This window comes from Clarias gariepinus, chromosome 18, assembly GCF_024256425.1.
Source record: "Clarias gariepinus isolate MV-2021 ecotype Netherlands chromosome 18, CGAR_prim_01v2, whole genome shotgun sequence".
Taxonomy (NCBI): domain Eukaryota; kingdom Metazoa; phylum Chordata; class Actinopteri; order Siluriformes; family Clariidae; genus Clarias; species Clarias gariepinus.
In genome coordinates this window covers 7,992,724-8,015,694 of record NC_071117.1, presented here as the reverse complement: position 1 = coordinate 8,015,694, position 22,971 = coordinate 7,992,724, and the positions used below count along the sequence as shown (strand labels likewise).

General features: G+C 35.4%; 2 protein-coding genes and 1 pseudogene across 6 annotated transcripts; all 3 read right to left on the bottom strand.

Moving 5' to 3' along the window:
• Window positions 1-554: 554 nt before the first annotated feature.
• On the bottom strand, window positions 555-4,208 carry si:ch211-286b5.5 (uncharacterized protein LOC100003596 homolog). Its single transcript, XM_053477626.1, has 3 exons — window positions 4,009-4,208; window positions 2,627-2,753; window positions 555-2,222 (listed from the first exon to the last, which is right to left on the bottom strand). The coding sequence occupies exons 1-2, from the start codon at window positions 4,099-4,101 to the stop codon at window positions 2,628-2,630; spliced, it is 219 nt and encodes a 72-aa protein (XP_053333601.1). The 5' UTR covers window positions 4,102-4,208; the 3' UTR covers window positions 555-2,222; window position 2,627.
• Window positions 4,209-5,491: 1,283 nt separating this feature from the next.
• LOC128506178 (GTPase IMAP family member 7-like) lies at window positions 5,492-13,442 on the bottom strand. Of its 5 annotated transcripts, none has more exons than XM_053476499.1 (6): window positions 13,211-13,442; window positions 9,982-10,074; window positions 9,724-9,825; window positions 7,479-7,812; window positions 7,152-7,233; window positions 5,492-7,036 (listed from the first exon to the last, which is right to left on the bottom strand). In XM_053476499.1, the coding sequence occupies exons 2-6, from the start codon at window positions 10,068-10,070 to the stop codon at window positions 6,177-6,179; spliced, it is 1,467 nt and encodes a 488-aa protein (XP_053332474.1). In that variant the 5' UTR covers window positions 10,071-10,074; window positions 13,211-13,442; the 3' UTR covers window positions 5,492-6,176. The 5 variants fall into 5 exon arrangements, with proteins under 5 accessions (XP_053332474.1, XP_053332473.1, XP_053332471.1 ...); XM_053476498.1 differs by having other exon boundaries at window positions 9,982-10,077; window positions 13,211-13,441; XM_053476496.1 differs by lacking the exon at window positions 13,211-13,442 and adding an exon at window positions 10,338-10,686 and having other exon boundaries at window positions 9,982-10,077.
• Window positions 13,443-13,504: 62 nt separating this feature from the next.
• LOC128507020 (GTPase IMAP family member 7-like) lies at window positions 13,505-22,199 on the bottom strand (annotated as a pseudogene).
• Window positions 22,200-22,971: the final 772 nt, after the last annotated feature.

The window sequence follows — 22,971 nt, the reverse complement described above, 5'->3', positions numbered from 1 at the left end:
TTCAATTCAATTTCATTTATATAGCGCTTTTAACAATGATCATTGTCTTAAAGCAGCTTCACAAAAATGAAAGAAATTAAAAAATATTTTTTTGTGTATGTGTGAAAAAAAAGTGTCTAAAAAGTAATGAGATGAATGAATGAATGATGAATGAAATGTCTCTGATGAGCAAGCCAAGGGTGACGGCGACGGTTGCAAGGAAAAACTCCCTGAGATGGCAATAGGAAGAAACCTTGAGACTCCAATTATATTAATATTTATTCATTTATTTACATCTTTATGACCTTCTTATGGAGTCGAAGATTATTGTTCGGTTTAAAATTTGTATAAAATTATTTAAGACTTCAGAATTTGGGAATAAAAAAATATATTAATAAATGAACAGCAAGGGGGCTAAAACATTGGTGGTTGTTTTCATACAAACTGGTTTTAAAGAGTTAATAAATGATATAAAATAATCTTGACTGCCAGTCAAAAGAAAACTACAAATCTGCACGTATCGAGTATATTAGCATGTGGAAATGAAAAGTGAAGTAGAAACATTTGGAATACTGTAGAGTTAACTATTGTTTTTATTTATAACCAGATTACACAATTAAAAAAAGAAAAAGAAAAATAAGGATCACACACAGATTAGAAGTAAAGTAGCTATACTGAACAATCTTTCACAGACACTATAAGGCACACAAGGTCAACAGTCTCAGTTGCACAAACAATAAAAAGAAGAGCTTATAATCTCAGAGTTAATGGTGAAAAGTAATGACTGGATCACTGTTTGTTTTTTTATGTTACCGAACACTGACAGTTTTGTGTCACCCAAACCAAGGCATCACATCCAAGCACAGTGGATTTTGCAGTGTTGCTGTCCCTGTAACGCCAGGACAACCAAGAGCATCAGAGAGTGTGTGTGAAGACAGTGTGTGTACATAGCTATAATTTTTATGTACTTCTGGCCATGAATGTGTTTAGTCATAATTTGGGTCTAATGAAGAGCGGAACCAGTGTGGAAAATATCACGAATCAACAAACCCACAATACACAACCTTTTTAAAGGTTTTTAGTGTAAATCTATTGCTAATAAATAAGTAAAGGATTACTTTGAAAAATCTACACCTTAGTGTTAGAAACCTCTAATAACTAATAAAATCATATAAAAATTAACCAGCAGGTGGAGCTATTGACTCTAAAAATGTTTGAAAAAAGAAAACAATAATAATAATAAAAAATTATCAGGAACAAAAAATGTCTGCTTGTACAAATATAATAATATCCCTATTTGCTTTTCAAAAAAAAAAAAAAAAAAAATCCTTACAGGTTCTCCAGATGTGTAAGGGTTCATAAGGTTACAAGGTTTTACTGGTAGCCCTCTGTAAGTAGCGAAACACTGTTAGAAATTTTCCTAGAAAGATACTTTCTTTTCTTAGAAGATACATTTTTTCCTAAAAAAGTTCTAGATTTCAGCTTCCTTTTTTGTTTAGAGTATTTACGGTAGACTGCCCCATCAGTTAGTGTTATACCAAAGCAATGAATGCTCTCTTAGGTAAAAAAAAATCTTCCTAGCCTTAAGGCCTAATGGCCTTAAATGGACAATCTGAAACATGCTGTAAAGGTTTTGTATTTGCGCCACCTGACACAGGATCAGGACAAACATTACAGCAGTAGAGTGACACATTCTTAGCAGTACAACCAATAACAAAAAACTAAATGCAATGAATATACCGATATGTAGAGAGCAACTTGTAGTCTTGAAATGACAGTACCTAGGCAGACTCAGGAACTTTTCCCCTCCCAAAATGAAACAAATAAACAAACAAACAAACAAAAAAAAACGTAACAATGCAATTGTATCCTGAATGGTCCATTTTATGTCTCGTTATTTTATACCCTTTTAAATTTTTCTTAACCCGCCCGTTTTTCTATTTCAACTTGCTTGTACAAAAATTGTACATATTCTAATCATTAATTAAAAAAAAAATTAATTCTCTAATCCTAATCCTCTGAGAGTGCAGGAAATGAACCATTCAGTACACTGGGTTAGACCGACTACGATGCTGCGGTTTACAAAGAGCGACATGTGGATCGTGTGCGGTGCAGGAGCAGGACGTCCAGCAAGGAGAGTTCTCATGACACTGTAGTAAGGTAAAGAGAGAGAGAGAGAAAGAGGCAGAGTGGATATGTTGGTGTGTGTGTTTCTCCATGAAGTCTTCCCAGTTGACCACCACCTGTGCGGGAGCGAGAAAACAAAGTTAAACCAAGATAACGTAAACGGTTGAACCATTGTAACTGTATAGATCGTTTAATGCTGCTAAAGGAAATAGAAGAAGAAAAGTAACTTTTTATATTTAAAACTCAGTTATCACTTTTAAGATACTTGCAACATATTGCTAAGACAATCCGACAAGCTCGGAGGTTATTCGCTAGGGTGTAGCTATGGACAAATATACTAGATAGATCGATCTTGCACTTATGATTCATCTTATGAACTGACGTTACTTCAGTTCCCCGTTCATTACCTCTCATTTACTAATTGATACAGAAATGGAAGAAAAGCGAACAGCACAGAAGAACAGCTAATATGAAGCCGAGCTTGTACCAGGAAAAGAAGTGGTATGTCGGTTCAGGGTACCTCAGAGAAGGCCACACGACTTGGGAGGGCGGAAGGGGTTGTCGCCGGACGGGACACCCATCAGCAGGGGGTCTTTTTGGGCGTTCTGAATACAGAAATTCTTTAGATCCATGGAGGCCTGAGAGACCTAAACAAACAACGGGTTTAACATCAGGTCAAAACCAAACCCTGTAGGGAAAATACACCTGCTACGACTTCTCATTATAACAAACACACGACGTAGATGATTATCATCACATTCAGCATTAAGAAATATCATCCATGTGCAAATAATACAATACATTTCAGAAATCCATGCTCTTCAAATTGTGGACAATTTTTTTTTTCATTCATCTTTCGTCATTCCACAATACAGTCTTTTACTAAAACAATTTTATTTTGCATAAGAAGCTACATAAACATTTTTACACCCTGGTTCATGGGCCTTGCAATACATGCATTAAGATTGTAAGAAACTACTTGAACAATCCTAACTAATCAGAACGCTCTAAAGACTATGGAGGCATTTAAAGATAAGGCAGAAGATGAGGCAGATGGAACATCTTCTGTATACAGATGAGGTATAAAACTCTTTCGTTGTGATAAGTTTAAGGGCTTGAAAAAATCTGAAAAACTTTAATTTCGAATTGTGATTTACAAAATTGTGATACTTCTAGAATCACAAGATTAATCAATATATTTTTTATTCTTTTTTTTACGGCTATAATAAACTGAGACCAAAGCATATTTTAAGATGTACTCTTCACAGGTTGGGCTTCATTTTCACTTTATTATAAGATTGTTGTTGTAAAATTATAATACACAAGTTTACAACAATAATATTCACAAAATATAAAACAGGACCCTTTGTTTTCTAAACAGAATAAACAAAGTACAGGCCTGAAAAAACTAACAACAACTGATAACTAACCAATAAGTTAATTTTTCATTCAAAATACCATTTTTGATGCGTTTTAGTTCCCCATTAATGTATTTTGGTCGTTTTAAAGACATTTTTTTTTAAACTATAGCACAAACAAGTAAACAACACAGCTACAAGTTAAGCTAACTAGCTACAAGGCTTTTAAAACTTTTATCTTTAGATGTAATTGAATATGGGTGTAAAAGTTTATAAAATATATCATCAAATAAACTCATTAACTACAACAATTCTGACCACACTTTTAGCTAATAGTTTGTTTATTTTATTTAAATCTAAATAGATTTCTGGAGTCACTGTTAGCAACTAGTGGCTCTCCTTTGGGCCACTCCCAAATCACTCCATCTTATTCCCAGAGTGCCCTAAGTTGGGCGCAGTACAATAGCGCCGTAGCGCACGCATACAGGTATGCCTGTGTGATTTGGGATGCGGCCCGAAACTTTCTCGTTTCTTTATCACTTACGAGAATGCGGCGGACGCTGGCCTCCAGGCGCAGCTGCTTCACGGTCTTGTGGGCGGCGGCCAGGTTGCTGCTGGTGGCGTTGTTGTTCGACATGACAGCAGATGGAAAGATTTAAGGCTTAAAAAGTTTAAACGCACAAAAAGACAAACCCGGAAACGAAGCCAGTGTAGACAGTGAACACACTCAAACCCCGCCTACTGATCTGGGTTGCCAGACAACCAGTAAGATCCCACCTACTAAAAAACGCAATCTTAAAAACACGAACGTCTGAAAATCTGGCAACCCTGTGAAAATTTGTTACGTAATCTACAAACAAGGAATCACTTTTATTAATTAATCTGCAGTATATATCTATCACCTCACTGTCACCTCAGTATCCCTTCACTTTCACCGCTCTCATCTCACTCTCACTTTACTAGTGCCTCTCACCTCACTCTCACCACTTATCTCAATGTCACTCCACAATCACCCTTCATCTCACTCTCATCTCACTCTCACCTCACTATCATCTCACTATCACCTCATTATCATCTCACTATCATCTCATTCTCACTTCACAATCACCCTTCATCTCACTCTCACCTTAGTATCACCTCACTATCATCTCACTATCATCTCATTCTCACTTCACAATCACCCTTCATCTCACCCTTATCTCACTCTCACCTCACTATCATCTCACTATCACCTCATTATCATCTCACTATCATCTCATTCTCACTTCACAATTACCCTTCATCTCACTCTTATCTCAGTATCACCTCACTATCATCTCTCTATCATCTCACTATCATCTCATTCTCACTTCACAATCACCCTTCATCTCACTCTTATCTCACTATCACCTCAGTATCAGTATCACCAACTCTTATCTCACTATCATCTCACTATCATCTCACTATCATCTCATTCTCACTTCACAATCACCCTTCATCTCACTCTTATCTCACTCTCACCTTAGTATCACCTCACTATCATCTCACTATCATCTCATTCTCACTTCACAATCACCCTTCATCTCACCCTTATCTCACTCTCACCTCACTATCATCTCACTATCACCTCATTATCATCTCACTATAATCTCATTCTCACTTCACAATTACCCTTCTTCTCACTCTTATCTCAGTATCACCTCAGTATCACCTCACTATCATCTCTCTATCATCTCACTATCATCTCATTCTCACTTCACAATCACCCTTCATCTCACTCTTATCTCACTATCACCTCAGTATCAGTATCATCAACTCTTATCTCACTATCATCTCACTATCATCTCAGTCTCACTCCACAATCACCCTTCATCTCACTCTTATCTCACTCTCACCTCAGTATCACCTCACTATCATCTCAGTCTCACTCCACAATCACCCTTCATCTCACTCTTATCTCACTCTCACCTCAGTATCACCTCAGTCTCACTGCAATATCACTTCATCTAAAAAAAATAAAAATAAATACAAAGAATCAAGTATAACTTAATAATTACAATTTATTTACAAAATGTACCATACGTAAACAGCAAATAACAAGCCATAATCAAAACTACCAATATACTCTATTAGAAGTGTAAAACTAATATGTATTCAGTACCTGATTGACTGCTGTGAATCCGAGAGCTCTGTGAGTCTAACTGGTGTTGATATGCTAAAGTTTGTGATGTCACACAAGTTCATTGAATCGGGTATTTATGAGGGTCTTCCCCCGGCTAATCCATAAAACATTGTCTGGAGAACATTTAAAGCATATGAAAAATAGGTTGCAAAACAACCTACATCTTATTTAACCTATCAATGTGGATTTTTAGGATGTCCTGCATTTTTTTTCGACTTTTGACCTTGTTGTGACATCTAACATGAAAAAAGAAATAACATCCTATCTGTCTGTATGACAAACAGGGAGGAAGGGTTTTCAGATATTTGACCTTGCTGTGACCTTGACCTTGAATTTATCTGCTGGTTATGATGATAATTCTTTATAAATATTTCGAACATTAACCACTTATTTTTCCATATCATGCTACTGAAAACATAAAATGACTTAATGGATAGACAACATGAAAACACAAAAATGTGGAGGCATTACTTTTCAGTAATCTAAAAGATTAAAAACTTCAAGTGTAACAACATCAACAAGTGTCTTTGGTCTGGATATTTTGTATTTTTTCATTTCTTAAACCAAACCACAATCAGTGTTAGAATGAGAATGCCAGTGAAGGCCTTAAACCAGAACAATATACCATATGCATGTTCTAACTTTGCCTTAAGATGTTTATTCTCATACTGCTCATCTTGCAGTTTAACTGCCATCTCATTCATCTTCCTCCTCTCTTCAACTTTCATCTCTTCTTTCAGCTGTTCTCGTTTTAATTCCTCATTTCTGATCAGTTTTTCCACCACAGCCCTGTTCTTCTCTTTCATCTTCTGATGAACCTCTTTCATGTAGAAGTAGCCCATGTTCTGGTGTAGCATTGCATTTATCTTTTCAAACAGCTCTGTGACTTGAGTGCGCTTACTTTGTTCATAGTTGTTAAAAACATGATATCTACCTTCACAGGTATCTACAAGATTCTGAAGATCAAAACTATTACTTATAAATTTCTCCACAGGTTTCCCTTCCAGCAGATCTCCACCAGTGAACAGAATCATGGTGAACTTCAGAGCTTCTTCTCCAAAGGTCTCCTGAATCCACTTCACAGCATTGCTCTCCTCCACCGTGAACCTTCCCAGTCTGATCACTAGCAGGAAAACATGAGGATCAGGAGAAGACATGGAGATACATTCATGTGCATGGTGCGCCATTTGATCAGATTTTAACCATGTGTTCATGACACCAGGAGTGTCAATTATGGTGATATTTCTTCCATCCAGGACTTTGTTCCTCTTCATACAGCTTGCAGTCACAGACGCAGGAGACTGTTCAACTCTGAAGACCTCTTCACCCATGATTGTGTTTCCTGATGCGCTCCTTCCTGCTCCAGTGTTCCCCACCAACATCAGTCTGAGCTCATGATTTATCTCATGTCCTAATAATCAAATCATACAAACACAAAATAAAAATAATAGGAAGGTCTACAGATACAGTCATCTTGAAGAATCATATTAATAGTTATGTAAAAATTTACATAAAAAATTGTTTACCTTTGAAAACTAAGTTTAATCCAATGCACAGTAGGACCACAACCAGCACAAAGGCTAGCAAAGTGAAAGAAAGAAAGTTTTTCTACAAAAACAGGTAAAACTTTGGTTAAGGAAATAATATTTTGACAAAATATGCAGAATGTTATTTTGACAAATGTGCAAAAGACACACTAAAAAAGTTCAATAATAATGATTATTGTTAAGATGAAGTAATGTTTAGGCAGTTATATTTATCAAACACATTCTGATCTTTGTGTGAAAGAAAACGCATCCCAATGTGGACAACATGGTTGTAATTTTTTTTTATATATATAAAATGATACTAACCTTCAATTTTCTGTTTCTATTATATGAATCCTTTAACAGTCCCTCGAGGTATGAGATTTTCTTTTCCATTTTAGTCTTCTCTTTAACCTCCTTCTCTAACTCGCGCTCAAGTTGTGTTGTCTCCTCATTTGGTTTAGTCTTCTCTTTAATCACCTTCCCTAAATCTCTCTCAAGTTGTTCTATCTTTTCTTCTGTTTCAGCTTTCTTTTTATTCACCTCCTCTAATGATCGTTCAATTAGTTGTTTGTTCTCTGTTGTCTGCGTTAATTTGTCAGACATTTTTTTCCTCTCCTGTTTCTTTTCTTCTTTCACTGTCGTCCTCCTTTCTTTTTTTCTGTTGAAAATTGTTAACACATTACTTGTGATATTACTTTTAGAATACATTATTCTGTTTTTTTTTAACAGAATATATTATATATTACACTAAGTACATTTAAATTTACAGAAATTTAACAATTACAACAGTTCCAGTTGAAAAGCATTGCTGTCAACAAACCACTCTATTTATTTGAACAGTTTTTGTATCACTCCACTTATTATCCTAAATTTCGTTAGCTCGGCACACCAAAAACTTTCGTTTGGTTTCTCCAACAACAACCATCCAAAAGAAATTCCTGAACTTGAAAATTATGTTTCAACATTTAACAAAGTTAAAAAAGCACTCCTGTAAATACAGTAGACCTTATATTTCACAAGGGAGACTAGGAACAAATGAAGGTTGGGTGTGGAAAAAAGTTGATGAAGGAAAGAATCAGGAGGAACTGAGTGCTTATCTACACTTGTTACCAGGAGCGTACTTGCCTTTTCTTGGTGGGCAACAAAGATGATTTAAGCTGAACAAAGGCAAATTGTGCAAGCCTCTTATTCAGTGTCTGTTATAGGTCCCTGTTACGTTCTTTAGACCTCTAAAGTTCCTCTGTCCTCCTTCAGGCTCTGCATAATCTGCACCACCTGAGCCTACAGCACAGGAGCAGTCAGTGATTAAAAAAACAAAAAAAAAACAGGCACAAGACTCTGTCTCTCTAAATTCCTCATCCTCATTTAACCCAGTAAGAATAACTCCTGGACAGCCTGGGGTTGCATTTTCTCACCTTTACTCATCTTTCCATACTTGCAGCAAGGATTGGTAATAAAAAGTGACACAAGACACTCAAACAAGACAGTCATGCACAAATTGGATTGAGCCGTTTAGTCATGCATGGATTAACAACAACAACCCAGTGCTTTTTCAATGCCATGCTCAACTTGGACAACACTGAATACATTAAAGGTTACTGTCACATATCTTTATATCTTTGTGTTTAGCGAGGCTGTTATTTTATACTCAGTTTTTGGTGTCATCCTTCATGTTTGTTTGAAGCCCAAAAACATTTTAATGCCCCATGGACAGAATCCATGGCCATTCATAGCACACATCTCCAAGTGACATAGCAACGTCTCAATGTCAATGATTCAGGAATCAATTATTTATAAATGACTCAATAAAACACTAGCAAGGCCATGACCATGCATGAATGTTTAAAATACTGAGAAGAATGTAATAGTTCAGTATAGTACATCAAAAATGGGGCCCTTTGCTGTACTTGTACATCAAATATGGGGCCCTTTGCTGTACTTGTACATCAAATATGGGGCTCTTTGCTGTACTTGTACATCAAATGCAACAGACATAAATGCCTGTCATGCATATTACAACACATAACAACCATGCAGAGTTGCACCATTTTACCTATTTTTATAAACTTTTAGCAACTGGAAACTCAGTCATTTCTCACATTTCTGTTGTTCCTACCAACTATATGTAAGCTATACAACTACAAACCTTACTTTGTGAGATAGATGTTTGGAATTTCCACCTGGCTCAATAAAGTATCTATGTTTCTATCAAATGTGACCTTCGAAGTATGCGGCCTCCGAACTGAGTCATCGGAAACATCTAACAGCAAATGTAGCTTCTGAAGAAAGAACATAGAAAATCAGACTCAAGACTAGAAACTATCTGAAAGAAAACAGCAGTGCCAAAACACTGGTCAACCTCACATCATACCCAGTGACTGGTAATGTGACTGAACGCATGGATTACTCTAACTGCACAATAAATGGCACAGTGCAAATTAATATGTAAAAACAAAAACTATTAAATATCATGTTATATTTAATCAGATGTTTTAGTACTCAGACCTGTAACACATTAGCTGTCTCAGAATTCTTACCATTCATTCCTTTTTTTTAACAAAAATCTTACCTTGAACCACTGGAATATTTGAGTTCATCTTCGCTAAAATTCGGCCACAGGTCTCTAGATTCATTATCTGTTTGCATGCTTATATAAGATTTTGCTGGTTGACTGTTGGACAAAAAATATAAAATAAAAAAAAATGATGTTCATATAATAATCATGAGAAAACTAAACATAAAGTCATGCAATTTAGAATCATGTATGACTTATTTAAATGTAAAAAATCTAGTTAAAATATTCTTTAAATACAGAATTTATACAAACCCGTATGCACACCATGGTGGGGAATTCCTAATTTCTTTATGTGCAAAGAAGTCTGAATCAGTGCCAGAGTCATTGTGTGGGCCGTCCATGACACTGCTAGGAAATTACAAGAAAAATATTATTATATTACTTTACATTGTAAAAGAATCTGCCTGGATCATTTCAGAGAGCAACAGTATGTGCAATCACGGCAGGGTAACAAAATTACCACCTTTTATGTAATTCCATATATAAAAAGAAAAAAACAGCATTAGTCAGTTACCCTTTTCTGCCAATGCTGCAGTCCCAGGGTTATGTTCAGTTATACTGTATGTACTGCTTTTACCCTAGGTAGTTTTGTTTACTGAAATATGCACCTCGAAACCATACACGATTCGAGCCTGTGTCAATCTCATGGCGATGATCCTGCCAGCAATTACACACTGAAATAAATACTCTTATTTATTTTAAATACTATAATTTTTTTTATAGTTATAAGCACCAATTGGCTATAAATTACAATAATGTTTTCACTTTCATTTAGCTACACCCACAACATCCATTAAAGACAAACCTCACAATGTGCCAACCTAACAGCAAAAAGGAATCACTAAGCTTTTTGTGCTCTAAATCTTAAAATAATTATCATCCTTTGCAACACATTCTTTGCAACTACCACAGACAACCAAACAGTTTTTTTAATTATATAAATATATATTTTATTATATTATATATATATTTATTATATATATTTTTTTATATAATAGTTATACTATAGTATACTGTACAACTGTATAGTATAGTATAGTATAACTTTATTATATAGTATTTTATTGTATTTTATAACCATTATATAGTATACTATATAATGGTTATAAAATACAATAAAATACTATATAATAAAGTTATACTATACTATACTATACAATATAGTTGTACTATACTATATAATAGTTATAAAATACAATAAAATACTATATAATAAAGTTATACTATACTATACTATACTATACTATGCTATACTATACTATACAATACAGTGGTACTATACTATATGATAGTTATAAAATACAATAAAATACTATATAATAAAGTTATACTATACTATACTATACTATACAATACTTTTGTACTATACTATATAATAGTTATAAAATACAATAAAATACTATATAATAAAGGTATACTATACTATACTATACTATACAGTTGTACTATATTATATAATGGTTATTAATACAATAAAAGACTATATAATAAAGTTATAAAATACAATAAAATACTATATAATAAAGTTATACTATGCTATACTATACAATATAGTTGTACTATACTATATAATAGTTATAAAATACAATAAAATACAATATAATAAAGTTATACTATACTATACTATACAATACTTTTGTACTATACTATATAATAGTTATAAAATACAATAAAATACTATATAATAAAGGTATACTATACTATACTATACTATACAGTTGTACTATATTATATAATGGTTATTAATACAATAAAAGACTATATAATAAAGTTATAAAATACAATAAAATACTATATAATAAAGTTATACTATGCTATACTATACAATATAGTTGTACTATACTATATAATAGTTATAAAATACAATAAAATACAATATAATAAAGTTATACTATACTATAATATACAATATTGTAACGGTTAACCCCTAGAGGGCGCCAAAGCGCCTGGGTTTGTTTTGTTTTATGTTCAAGTTAGTGTTTTAGTTGGACTGCATGTCCCAGACTGCACCTCGGTCAGGTGACGTGGGAATTCACCTGAACCAAGGTGAGATAATTAAGTTGATTATAAAGAGCCTGACTGGAGCACAGTCAGGCGTCTAGCTTTTGTTGTCCTTATAGTTATTTTCCTTTGAGGTAACTTATGCCTGTGTTTATTTTATGTGCTTTATAAATAAAAGCCGATTACTAAACCGCCAGCTCGCCTCCTGCACATTATGCCACATCCACGCAGACATCAGAGGAAGGTTCGTGACAAATATAGTTGTACTATACTATATAAAAGTTATAAAATACAATAAAAGACTATATAATAGGTATACTATACTATACAATACAGTTGTACTATACTATATAATAGTTATAAAATACAATAAAATACTATATAATAAGGTTATACTATACTATACAGTTGTACTATACTATATAATAGTTATAAAATACAATAAAATACTATATAATAAAGTTATACTATACTATACTATACAATATAGTTGTACTATACTATATAAAAGTTATAAAATACAATAAAAGACTATATAATAGGTATACTATACTATACAGTTGTACTATACTATATAATAGTTATAAAATACAATAAAATACTATATAATAAAGTTATACTATACAGTTGTACTATACTATATAATAGTTATAAAATACAATAAACTACTATATAATAAAGTTATACTGTTATACTATACTATACTATACAATATAGTTGTACTATACTATATAAAAGTTATAAAATACAATAAAAGACTATATAATAGGTATACTATACTATACAATACAGTTGTACTATACTATATAATAGCTATAAAATACAATAAATACTATATAATAAAGGTATACTATGCTATACTATACAATGTCATTAAATGTTTCCCTAACTAAAGGTATCTTATTATTTATCAATAATAGAATCAAGACATAATCACCGATAATATTATGTTGGATTAAGTCTTCAATACATATTGTCTCATTGCCCCCCTCTCCCAACACAACACACACACACACACACACACACACACACAAAAACACACGCACACACACACACACACACACACACACACAATATTAAAAACGAACAAACGGTAATCCCATTAGGTCGTTCCGCTTTCGGTCATGTTACCGCCATGTGCCTAAAAGTCGCGCCTTTAAAAAATTAAACAAAAATAAATAAATCATTCGTTACCCGCAGGTACGTTTCAGTTTTTATAAAGAATCTTTTACTCAGTCTGAATCAGTTGTTTTGCAGCTTAACTAAAGGCCCAGATCTCATTCGCGTTCAGAAATCACATTTAAACTGCGCAGTTTTAACGTGTCTGAAAATGAAACCATAAAAATGAAAGTGTACCGTAAAACAGACACGAGGCATCCAGAAAGGAAAACTAAACTTCTACCCACTTTAACGCACTATACATAATGTTAGTCTAAATAATATATATGTATAAAAATGGAATATAACTTTAAGCACTTGCCTTTAATAAATCCACCTCCTGAGACTGAAATCCCCTGTGAGAGTTTCCGTTATCTATTACCGTTAACTATCTAATATCATGTGCACATCTGCAAGTCTGTTTCCTTAACTGTCACGCTGTAATGCACTAAACACAAGTCAGGTATGACTGACTCACAAATGAACAAATCAAATCATATTAATAATTCTATTTTTAAGAAACATCTAAGTATTACTTTAATCAGAATTCTTATTATTTATGCATTATCATTTATTTTTAATAAATCACTAAAAGTAAATTCACTTCCGGTCAGTTTCACTTTTGAAAACGCATGAGGGACCACGATCCAATAGGATTAAGGCTGAGAACAAAGCGTTGGAGGCACAGAAAGTGTAGACCGGACATACTCACTACTTCTGGTGTCAACTTGCCGTCATACGAGTTGTTGCTAATGAGTAAGAACCTGAATGGCCACACATTTTAGAATAGATTTTGAGGCAATAAGTCACATAACCTGGAAGTTATTGAAATAAATTCAATAAATTTTATATTAAAAATGATTATGCACAGTCATTATACACAACCATGCATGACATTGACACTAACAGTAACAACATTTATTATAATTTTTTTTATATAATAGTAATATGGATATTATCCGTATTTTAGTGGGACAGTAATTTACAGACGGTCCATAACTCTGGTGCTGTTGCCGGATTCTGTTAGCGAATGTTCACCACAAACCGGAATCTGGAAGCCAGAGCTCGAATATTCAACGTCCAGCTTTTAATCAACTTCACTGTGGTTGCATAACATGACTTTTTCTGTTGTTCTTCATGTGATTAGTCACGAGTACTGGTATTGAAACAAGAACAAAAACAATTAACAAAAAAATTCTGTAGCGAACAACTGAAGACTGAGCATATTTCTTGACAGATAATTAGAAAATAATCACATATATTTTAAACAAATATCTTTTAAAGAATCAGATATAAATAGAAACTGTTTCCATCTAGCATTTGTAAAAATGTATGAATATCTGTATTATCTTTAAATGGCCGACCACATTGTTTAAGGTTCTCAGGAAGATTTTTATGTCTATGAAAAAGGTAATAAATACTGCTGAATGTAATTGGAATTCGAGGTTGACTTACATCTATCGTTAAAATGAATCTACTTAGACTGAATAAAACAATGAGCAAATAAATATGAAAGTAATAAATTGCAATTTTAATTGATAAACTATGCCAGAAACACAGTCCCAAAATTCCCCTTTCACTTTGTAAATTTGATAAATCATATATAATCACCATATACAGTAAATGCTTTATTAAATGTAAAAAGTGAAAGGTTTGTGAGTGTTTTTCACAAATTGAATGAGTTTTTAAAGGTTCTCAGGAGGTATTTTATGTCTATGAAATTGCATACCAAATCATTATTAATGAAATATATATAAAAACACACAACCTGAGCTGGTGTATAGCAAACATGACACATAATACTTGATAGCATGCAGCCTTTCACTCAACATCTAGCAACAACCGATATGGTGTCATGATGTCACCACACCAGCCAATGGGAGCGGTGGGTATGCTCGGTCAACATTTTTGGATGTTTATGGTTGGAGGTTACTCGTGCATGATCGTTTCAACAAGTTAGTGTCACTAGTACTGTTAATTCTGTAACAATTACAGTATGTAAAAAGCTCACACAATAAAGTTAATAGTGTAAAAGATCTTTAGGTGGCAGTGATGTAGCCTACAGAACTTTACTAGATGCTAAGTGGTACTGAAAGGGAAACGGTCATGTGACCTACTGGATTCCAACTGCCTTTAAACAACAAAGAAAAAGAAAAGATAAGGAAAGAACTTCAGTGAGGCATAAACTTGGTGTCTGTGACTTGATGAGGATGGCAACACAGGCAGCTGAAGAGGATGAGGAAATGAAGTTAAATGATTGAACTCTAAAGAGGAGTGAAAGAGCTTGGGCATGGATAAATGAGAAAGGACATCCGGGCAGCCAAAAGAATGAAAGGAGTTTTACAGTGTACTACATTACCAATCAAAATTTTGAACACTAGTTTTAATTTATTTTCTACATTTCAGAATGATACAGAATATTGAACTATGAAATATTACATATGGCATACAGTCAGTTGTTATTTTTGAGACATGCAAGAACACTATTGTGTCGAGTGCATTTGCAAAACCCATCCAGCACCATGATGAATCTGGCTTTTGTGGAGACCTTCCCAGGAAAGCAAGACCAAAACTTACGTGTGCTGCAGAAGAGAAGTTTATTTAGAGTCACCAGCCTCAGAAAGAACAGTTTCAATACAAAAGAAAACTTACATGTGAAGTTTATGAGCTTTACTTCCAAAGTTTATGTATACTTCTATAAACTATAAAGAGTGAGCCAGTTTAGTCCCAAGAATTAGAGAAATAGTACATGTATAATATAACATGTAGAATACTTGTGCACGGATATAAGTACACTTAAATTAGGTATACTTGGCAAATTAACATTATTTAGGTTTATTTATTAAAATACATTTAACGTATGCTTTTTTTTTGTTGAAAGATGGCATGGTTATTTGTTAAAATCTCCCAATGATATAACTATATTCATGTTGGAAAGCAAACCACTTTGACCAATATTAAAACAAGGATGCCAGTTATGACCTCAAACCAGAATAATGTAATAGATGTATGTTCTAATTCTGCCATAAGATGTTTGTTCTCATACTGCACATCTTTTAGTTTAATTGCTATCTCATTCATCTTCCTCCTCTCTGCAACTTTCATCTCTTCCTTCAGCTGGTTTCTTTTTAATTCCTCATCTCTGATCAGTTTGGCCATCATAGCTCTATTCTTTTCTTCCACTGTTTGGGTCTCTTTCTCTTCTCTTTCCATTATTTTCCGATGAACCTCTTTTATGTAAAAGTAACCCATGTTCTGGTGTAGCATTGCATTAATCTTTTCAAACAGCTCTGTGACTTGCGGGTACTTTTTTCATAGTTGTTAAAAACTTGATATCTACCTTCACAGGTATCTACAAGGTTCTGAAGATTAAAACTATTAGGTTTCCCTTCCAGCAGATCTCCACCAGTAAACAGAATCATGGTGAACTTCAGAGCTTCTTCTCCAAAGGTCTCCTGAATCCACTTTACAGCATTGCTCTCCTCCACTGTGAACCTTCCCAGTCTGATCACCAGCAAGAAAACATGAGGATCAGGAGAAGACATGGAGATACATTCATGTGCATGGTGAGCCGTTTGGTTTGATATTAACCATGTGTCCATGACACCAGGAGTGTCAATTATGGTGATATATCTTCCATCTAGGACTTTGTTCTTCTTCCTACAGCTTGCAGTCACAGATGCAGGAGACGCCTCGACTCTAAAGGCCTCTTCACCCATGATGGTGTTTCCTGATGCGCTCTTTCCTGCTCCAGTTTTCCCCACCAACATCAGTCTGAGCTCGTGATGATTTATCTCATGTCCTAATAAGGAAAATACTATTTATAGGCTCCTTACAATACTTTAAACAGGAAGGTGTCTATTAATTATTATTGATGTAACAAATTGAGTGTGATATTTGGTAGCTATAATTTAATCAGTATTTACCTTTGAAGGCCCAGTGCAATACAATAGACAGTAAAACCACAACCAGCACAGAGGTCAGCCAAGTGAAATAATTAATGGTTTTCTATAAAATAAAAGAAAAAAACCATGTTTAAGGCAATCATATGTTGACAAAATTATTGAGCACATTCTGATCTGTGAGCAAAATGTATCACAAATCTATGTCTGTAAAACCTGTAGATAGTCTTCCTTAGTTAGTTAGGTTTTGTTAATTTATGTTGTAATTTATGTTAGGACTATCTGTCTTGCCTCTGCTAGCCAGCTAACTAGGCCTCTTAGTTAGCTAGTTTAGCTTCTCTGTTAATTTATGTTGTAAGTTTATGTTGCATGTAGCACCTTGGTTCTGGAGGAACGTTGTTTCGTTTCACTGTGTACTAACTGTATATGGTTAAAGTGACAATAAATCCTACTTGAACTTGAAAATGAATGTTTAATTTTAGATAATAAGAAAGTGAGATAACCTTTAACAATCTCTTTTGTTGTGCATTCTCTTCTTCTGTTTTATTCCTCTTTTTATTCGCCTCCTGTAACTCACTCTTAAGTTTGAGTCAATGTCACTTTTCATAAGTCACTTTATACAATACATGTTTATCTGCCATTGCACATGACACTTTGACACTTTAAAACATTTTAATGCCACTTTAAAACATTTAAATTATATATATATATATATATATATATATATATATATATATATATATATATATATATATATATATATTCCCCCCATATTCCTATATTTCTATATTTTGTGATATTTTTATAGGTCACCGGCGGACGTACAAGCATTTCACTGCACACTAAAAAACGCTGGGTTGTTTTTTTCTACCCAAGCGCTGGGTTTCCTCTGTTGGGTCATTTTTCTGGGTTATTTACAGAGAGTTGGGTAGTTTTTGTGTAACCCAGCTGCTGGGTTGAAGTTTGCTTGGCTCCTCCCCCAAAGTTCACCGGTGGATTCAGCGGCTGTCAGTCAGAGCTTCGTGTCTCTCTTGAGCTCCCACACCGCTGATGACGGTTCATTTAAGGGAAAATGACGTTAAATACAAGGTCTGTATACACATGTTCACTCACCTAAGTCACATATGACTGAAAAAATATTACTATATGTGAGATTTATTACTGTTACCGTGTTAATGTTACACTCAAACTTTCAGGCTGGTCTGAGGTAAGATAATTTAGCTGACAATAGCTGCTATAGTTAGCCAAAGAACCCCACCTGTGTGTGAAGGAAACAGATAAGATGTCTGAGCTTTTTATCTTTCTCTGTAGAATGTTTGCAGGGTGACGAAACTGTAACTGTAGTTGTGAGGGCTAGCGATCTGTTTATTTCCTTTCGTTATGCTTCTTCTTCTTCAAGTGTGAGCGTGTATTGAACTCGAATAACATCCAAAGTCCAGTAATTTTCTTTTCCTTTAAGTTTAATAACAAAATAACTGGAAATGTTACACGGTCAAAAAACCGTAGCGCTCCAATCTGGACATGCAGAATTCTAACGGCCCTTGCCGGAAATGACATCACGTCATTTTCAATATTTACATAAAACTTATTAAATTGTTTAAACACAATTATTTAACAATTACTTAACCCAAACAATAACTTATTTCTCTTCTACATAAATAAACAGATAACTTAAATGGCTCTTACATATCCGGCCCCTAATTGGTTGGGCAAAGGACAAACCAATTATAATAGACACATTCAAACCCTTAAGAGTCATTAAGCTTTAACATTTTAAATAAGCAACTTAGTTATTTCACATTTCTTGGTCTTTCTTCTTTATGATTCTTTGTTTTTCTGCTTATTTAATTTGCTTCTTGGATTAAACACAATTTGTTTACTGGTCTTTCTAAAACATTTGTCTTCGTTTGTAGCTTTACTCGGCGTACAGCTCCACTGGAGTCTGGCAATGTTTCTACTACTCTTCCCATTATCCATGAATTGCGTGGTGAAGAACTGTCCACCACTAAGACAACATCGTCTGGCTCAAAGTTCCTTTTAGATCTTACCCATTTACTGCGCTCTTGTAAAATGGGTAGGTATTCATGAGTCCATCTACTCCAAAACAAATCGGCAAGATACTGGACCTGTTTCCAGCGTTTTCTCGCGTATTGTTCTTCCTTTTTAAAGAGACCCGGTGGTAGGTTGGGTTCAGCTTTCAACAACAGCAAATGGTTAGGTGTCAGAGGCTCAAGGTCATTTGGACTGTCTGATGCACTTGTTATTGGTCTGTTGTTAATGATGCTTTCTACCTCGCACATGATAGTGTGAAGACAGTCATCGTTGATAGACTGTTCTTTTAAGAGCGCGTTAAGTATTCTTCTTACGGTACGGATTTGGCGCTCCCAGACTCCGCCCTGATGGGAAGCAGCTGGACTATTGAAAATCCATTTAATGCCTTTCTGCAGCATGGTCTTTTCAATTTTGCTGTGGTTCAGGTTGCTTAGTGATTCTCGCAACTCTCTTTCGGCGCCAATGAAATTCGTGCCATTGTCCGAGCGCATGACTGACACCTGTCCTCGTCTGCTTATGAAGCGCCTTAAAGCATTTATGCATGAATCAGTGTCTAAGCTATCAGCTACCTCAATATGCACTGCTCTAATTGTTAGGCAGGTGAACAACACTCCATACCTTTTCACAGTACTCCGGCCCCGTTTAATGTCAAAGGGTCCAAAGTAATCGACACCCACATTTGTGAATGGGGGTTTATCAGGGATCAAGCGGTCTTCTGGCAGATTGCCCATTTTTTGCTCTCCAACTCTTCCACTGAGTCTGCGACAAACTGAGCACTTGTATATCAGTTTCCTAATAGCTGAGTTAACTTGAGGGATCCAGAATTTCTGTCTGAGCATAGATAGCAGGTAATTTCGACCACAGTGTCCATATCTTTGATGAATGTCACTTAAAATTAGAGCGGAAACTCTTGAGTGCTTAGAGAGAATCGCAGGATGTTTAGATTCTTCTGACATATTCGCTTTGTTAAGCCTACCACCCACTCTTAATATTTCCTTCTGAAGCACAGGGTCAAGTTTGTACAGTTGACTTCTTTTCTTTACAGGAATGTTCATTTTTAAAGCATCAATTTCTTCTGAGAAGTGTTGTTTCTGACTGAACTGAATGAGCTGTATTTCGGCTTGATTTAAGTCTTCCAGGCTCAGTGATTTACTTCTCATTCTTGATTTGTAATTTTGCATTTGGCCCTGTAGTAGAATTGCCTGTTTTACTGGGTCTTTTTCGGATTCTGCGATGGTTGCTTGGAATTGTTTTCTTGCTTTACATAACTGCAACAGTGTTTCTTTGAGTCTTAACATCCATGCTATTGCTCTTTTCAATTGAAACCAGCCTCAGTAGTAATTTGTTAACTTGCTCAAAGGGTCATTACTTTCAAAGATGTTGAGAACATTGGCTTTGATTTGACTTGTTCTGGAACTTGACTCATCTTATCTGGTCTTTGTGGCCATTCTTTTTCTGGTTTTAACAAGAAGTTGGGACCTTTTAACCAAGTTTCTGCTTGCACAAAGTCCTTTGCTTTAAGACCTCTAGTAGCTTGGTCTGCAGGATTCTGTGATGATTTAACATACCTCCACTGTAGAGGAGTCATAGCATCCCTTATTAGTGAAATCCTGTTTGCCACAAAGGTTTTGAAGCGAGCACTCTCACTCCTGATATAGTTAAGCACTGTAGTGCTGTCTGTCCAGAAAACAGACTGCTGTAGGGGGATTTCAAATTCTTTTCTTAGTATTTTGTCTATTTTAACAGCTACTGATGCCGCTGTCAGTTCGAGTCTGGGAATTGTGATTTGTTTTAGTGGGCTAACTCTCGATTTCCCCATTAACAAAGAACCATATTTTTGATTATGTTCATTTTTAAGTACCAGATAGGATGCCGTGCCATAGGCGCACTCGCTGGCATCAGAAAAGTGATGCAGCTGTGCTTCCGTTATGTTTCTAAAGTTCTCTGGCTTTATGCACCTCTGGATTTTGAAGTCTGAAAGTTGACTTAACTCCTCTAGCCATCTGACCCACTGATTGGCATGCCTGCCATCAATCTCTTCATCCCATCCGTATCCTTGTTTACACATATCCCTTAAAAGGAGTTTGGCTGGTAGGATGAGTGGCACCAGAAAGCCAAGGGGATCATAAATTGAGTTGACCAATGAAAGTATACCTCTTCTGTTCAAAGGCCTTTTCTGTACCTAGATGTTGTAGGTGAAGGTATCATTTTCAGTGCACCACTGCATGCCAAGTGCTCTCTCAATAGGCAAAGAATTCTGTTCCATGTCAAGATCCTTTATTCCGCTGGCCCTTAAATCTTCTGGGATAGAGGATAATACCTTCCTACTGTTGCTTACCCACTTCGTTAAGCAAAAACCTCCTTCAGAACATAAGTCTCTAATGTCCTTTACTAGGTCAATTGCTTCCTTTTCCGTGCACACTGATCTCAAACAGTCATCGACGTAAAAATTGTTCAGAACTGTTTCAACAGCCTTTTCAGGTGCTACATCTTTCCTGTCCTCTGCTGTCTTTCTCAGTGCATAAGAGGCACAGCTTGGTGACGAAGTGGCTCCGAATAAATGCACCATCATTCTATACTCCTCCACTTGTGTGTTCAAATTGCCATCTGGCCACCAAAGAAACTGAAGCAGGTCTGCATCCTCTTCTGGCACCCTCACTTGATAGAACATCGACTCCACGTCTGCCATCATGGCTATCGGTTCTTCTCTAAACCTTATGAGCACACCAATTAGTGTATTTGTGAGGTTTGGACCTTGCAGCAATTGACTGTTCAGAGACATGTCTTGAAAGGAGGCGGTACAGTCAAAGACCACTCTAATTTTCTTTTTCTTCGGATGGTACACCCCATGATGTGGTATGTACCATACTCTGTTGTCGTTGCGGTCCAGCTGTTCAGTGGGGACTTTGACTGCATACCCTTTTTCTATTATGTTCTTCATGAAATTACTGTAATCTTCAAGCAAGCTTGAGTTTCTTTGTAGCTTTCTTTTTAGGTTAGCAGCACGCAGTTTAGCAACACATCGATTGTTTGGCATTTTGACAGATTTATTTCTCAATGGCAATTTCACACAATAATGCCCGTTCTCAAATTTTGTGTTTTCTTGCACTGACTGCAAGAATTGTTTGTCCTCCAGTGACATTTCTTCCTTCTCTTCATAGTGGCGTTCAGGAAAGTCTGAGTTATACTGTTGAATCAACAATCGCTCTATTTCCATCACTGAGAGACGATTAACTGTATGCTGAGGCATTTTAGACTTCTCCACAGTGTTGCTGTCCCTTTTAATGTTTCCATTCACCACCCAGCCCAGCGCAGTTTTCAGAGCATAAGGCCCATCTTGTTGGCTATTTATGATGCGCCAAGGCTCCATTGCCTTTAAATTGTTGGCTCCAATTAAAAGATCCACCTTTGCATTGATGCTAGGTATGCTTACTTCACTCAAGTACGGCCATTGGCTGATATCCTTTTGTTTTAGAATGTTCTCGGTTTGAACAGGAATGTTACTGTGTGTAAAGACTTTAGGAAGCTCAAAATACTTGGTGTCCTCCAGCGCACACACTTCCAGGTCTGTGAGGATAAAACTGTTAACTAGCTTTTGCTGACCCGGCTTATCCTGACACATAGTACTCAGTAGAATTTGAGTTGGCTTACCTTTCAGGTTCAATTTCTTTCGCAAATCTTCAGTGCAAAAGGTAGCCGTACTCCCTGCATCCAAAAAGGCATATGTTTCTACATATCTGTCACTTTTTCTCGATTTGATCTTTACTGGTACTATTGACAGCACACAGTTATCTCCTGCTGACTCCGAGAAGCTACTTGATTGGTAGTTAAGGGAGACCTGGGCACATGAAATCGTTTTGTCTGATGATTTAACATCCATTGTATCTTTGTGGCCGTCCTTAATGTGTAAAATATCTGGGTGTTTTTGGAAGCATTCCCTACATTCCATTTTTTTCTTACACATCTTGCTAATATGACCTTGAGTTAAGCATCCAAAGCACAAGCCCTTAGACTTCAAGAATTCCACCCTTACCGTATGTGGTTGTTCTCTAATTTCACTGCATGACTCAAGAGCATGGGCTTTATAGCAGTACATACATGGTTTCTCAAAGGCATTCGTCTTGGGTGT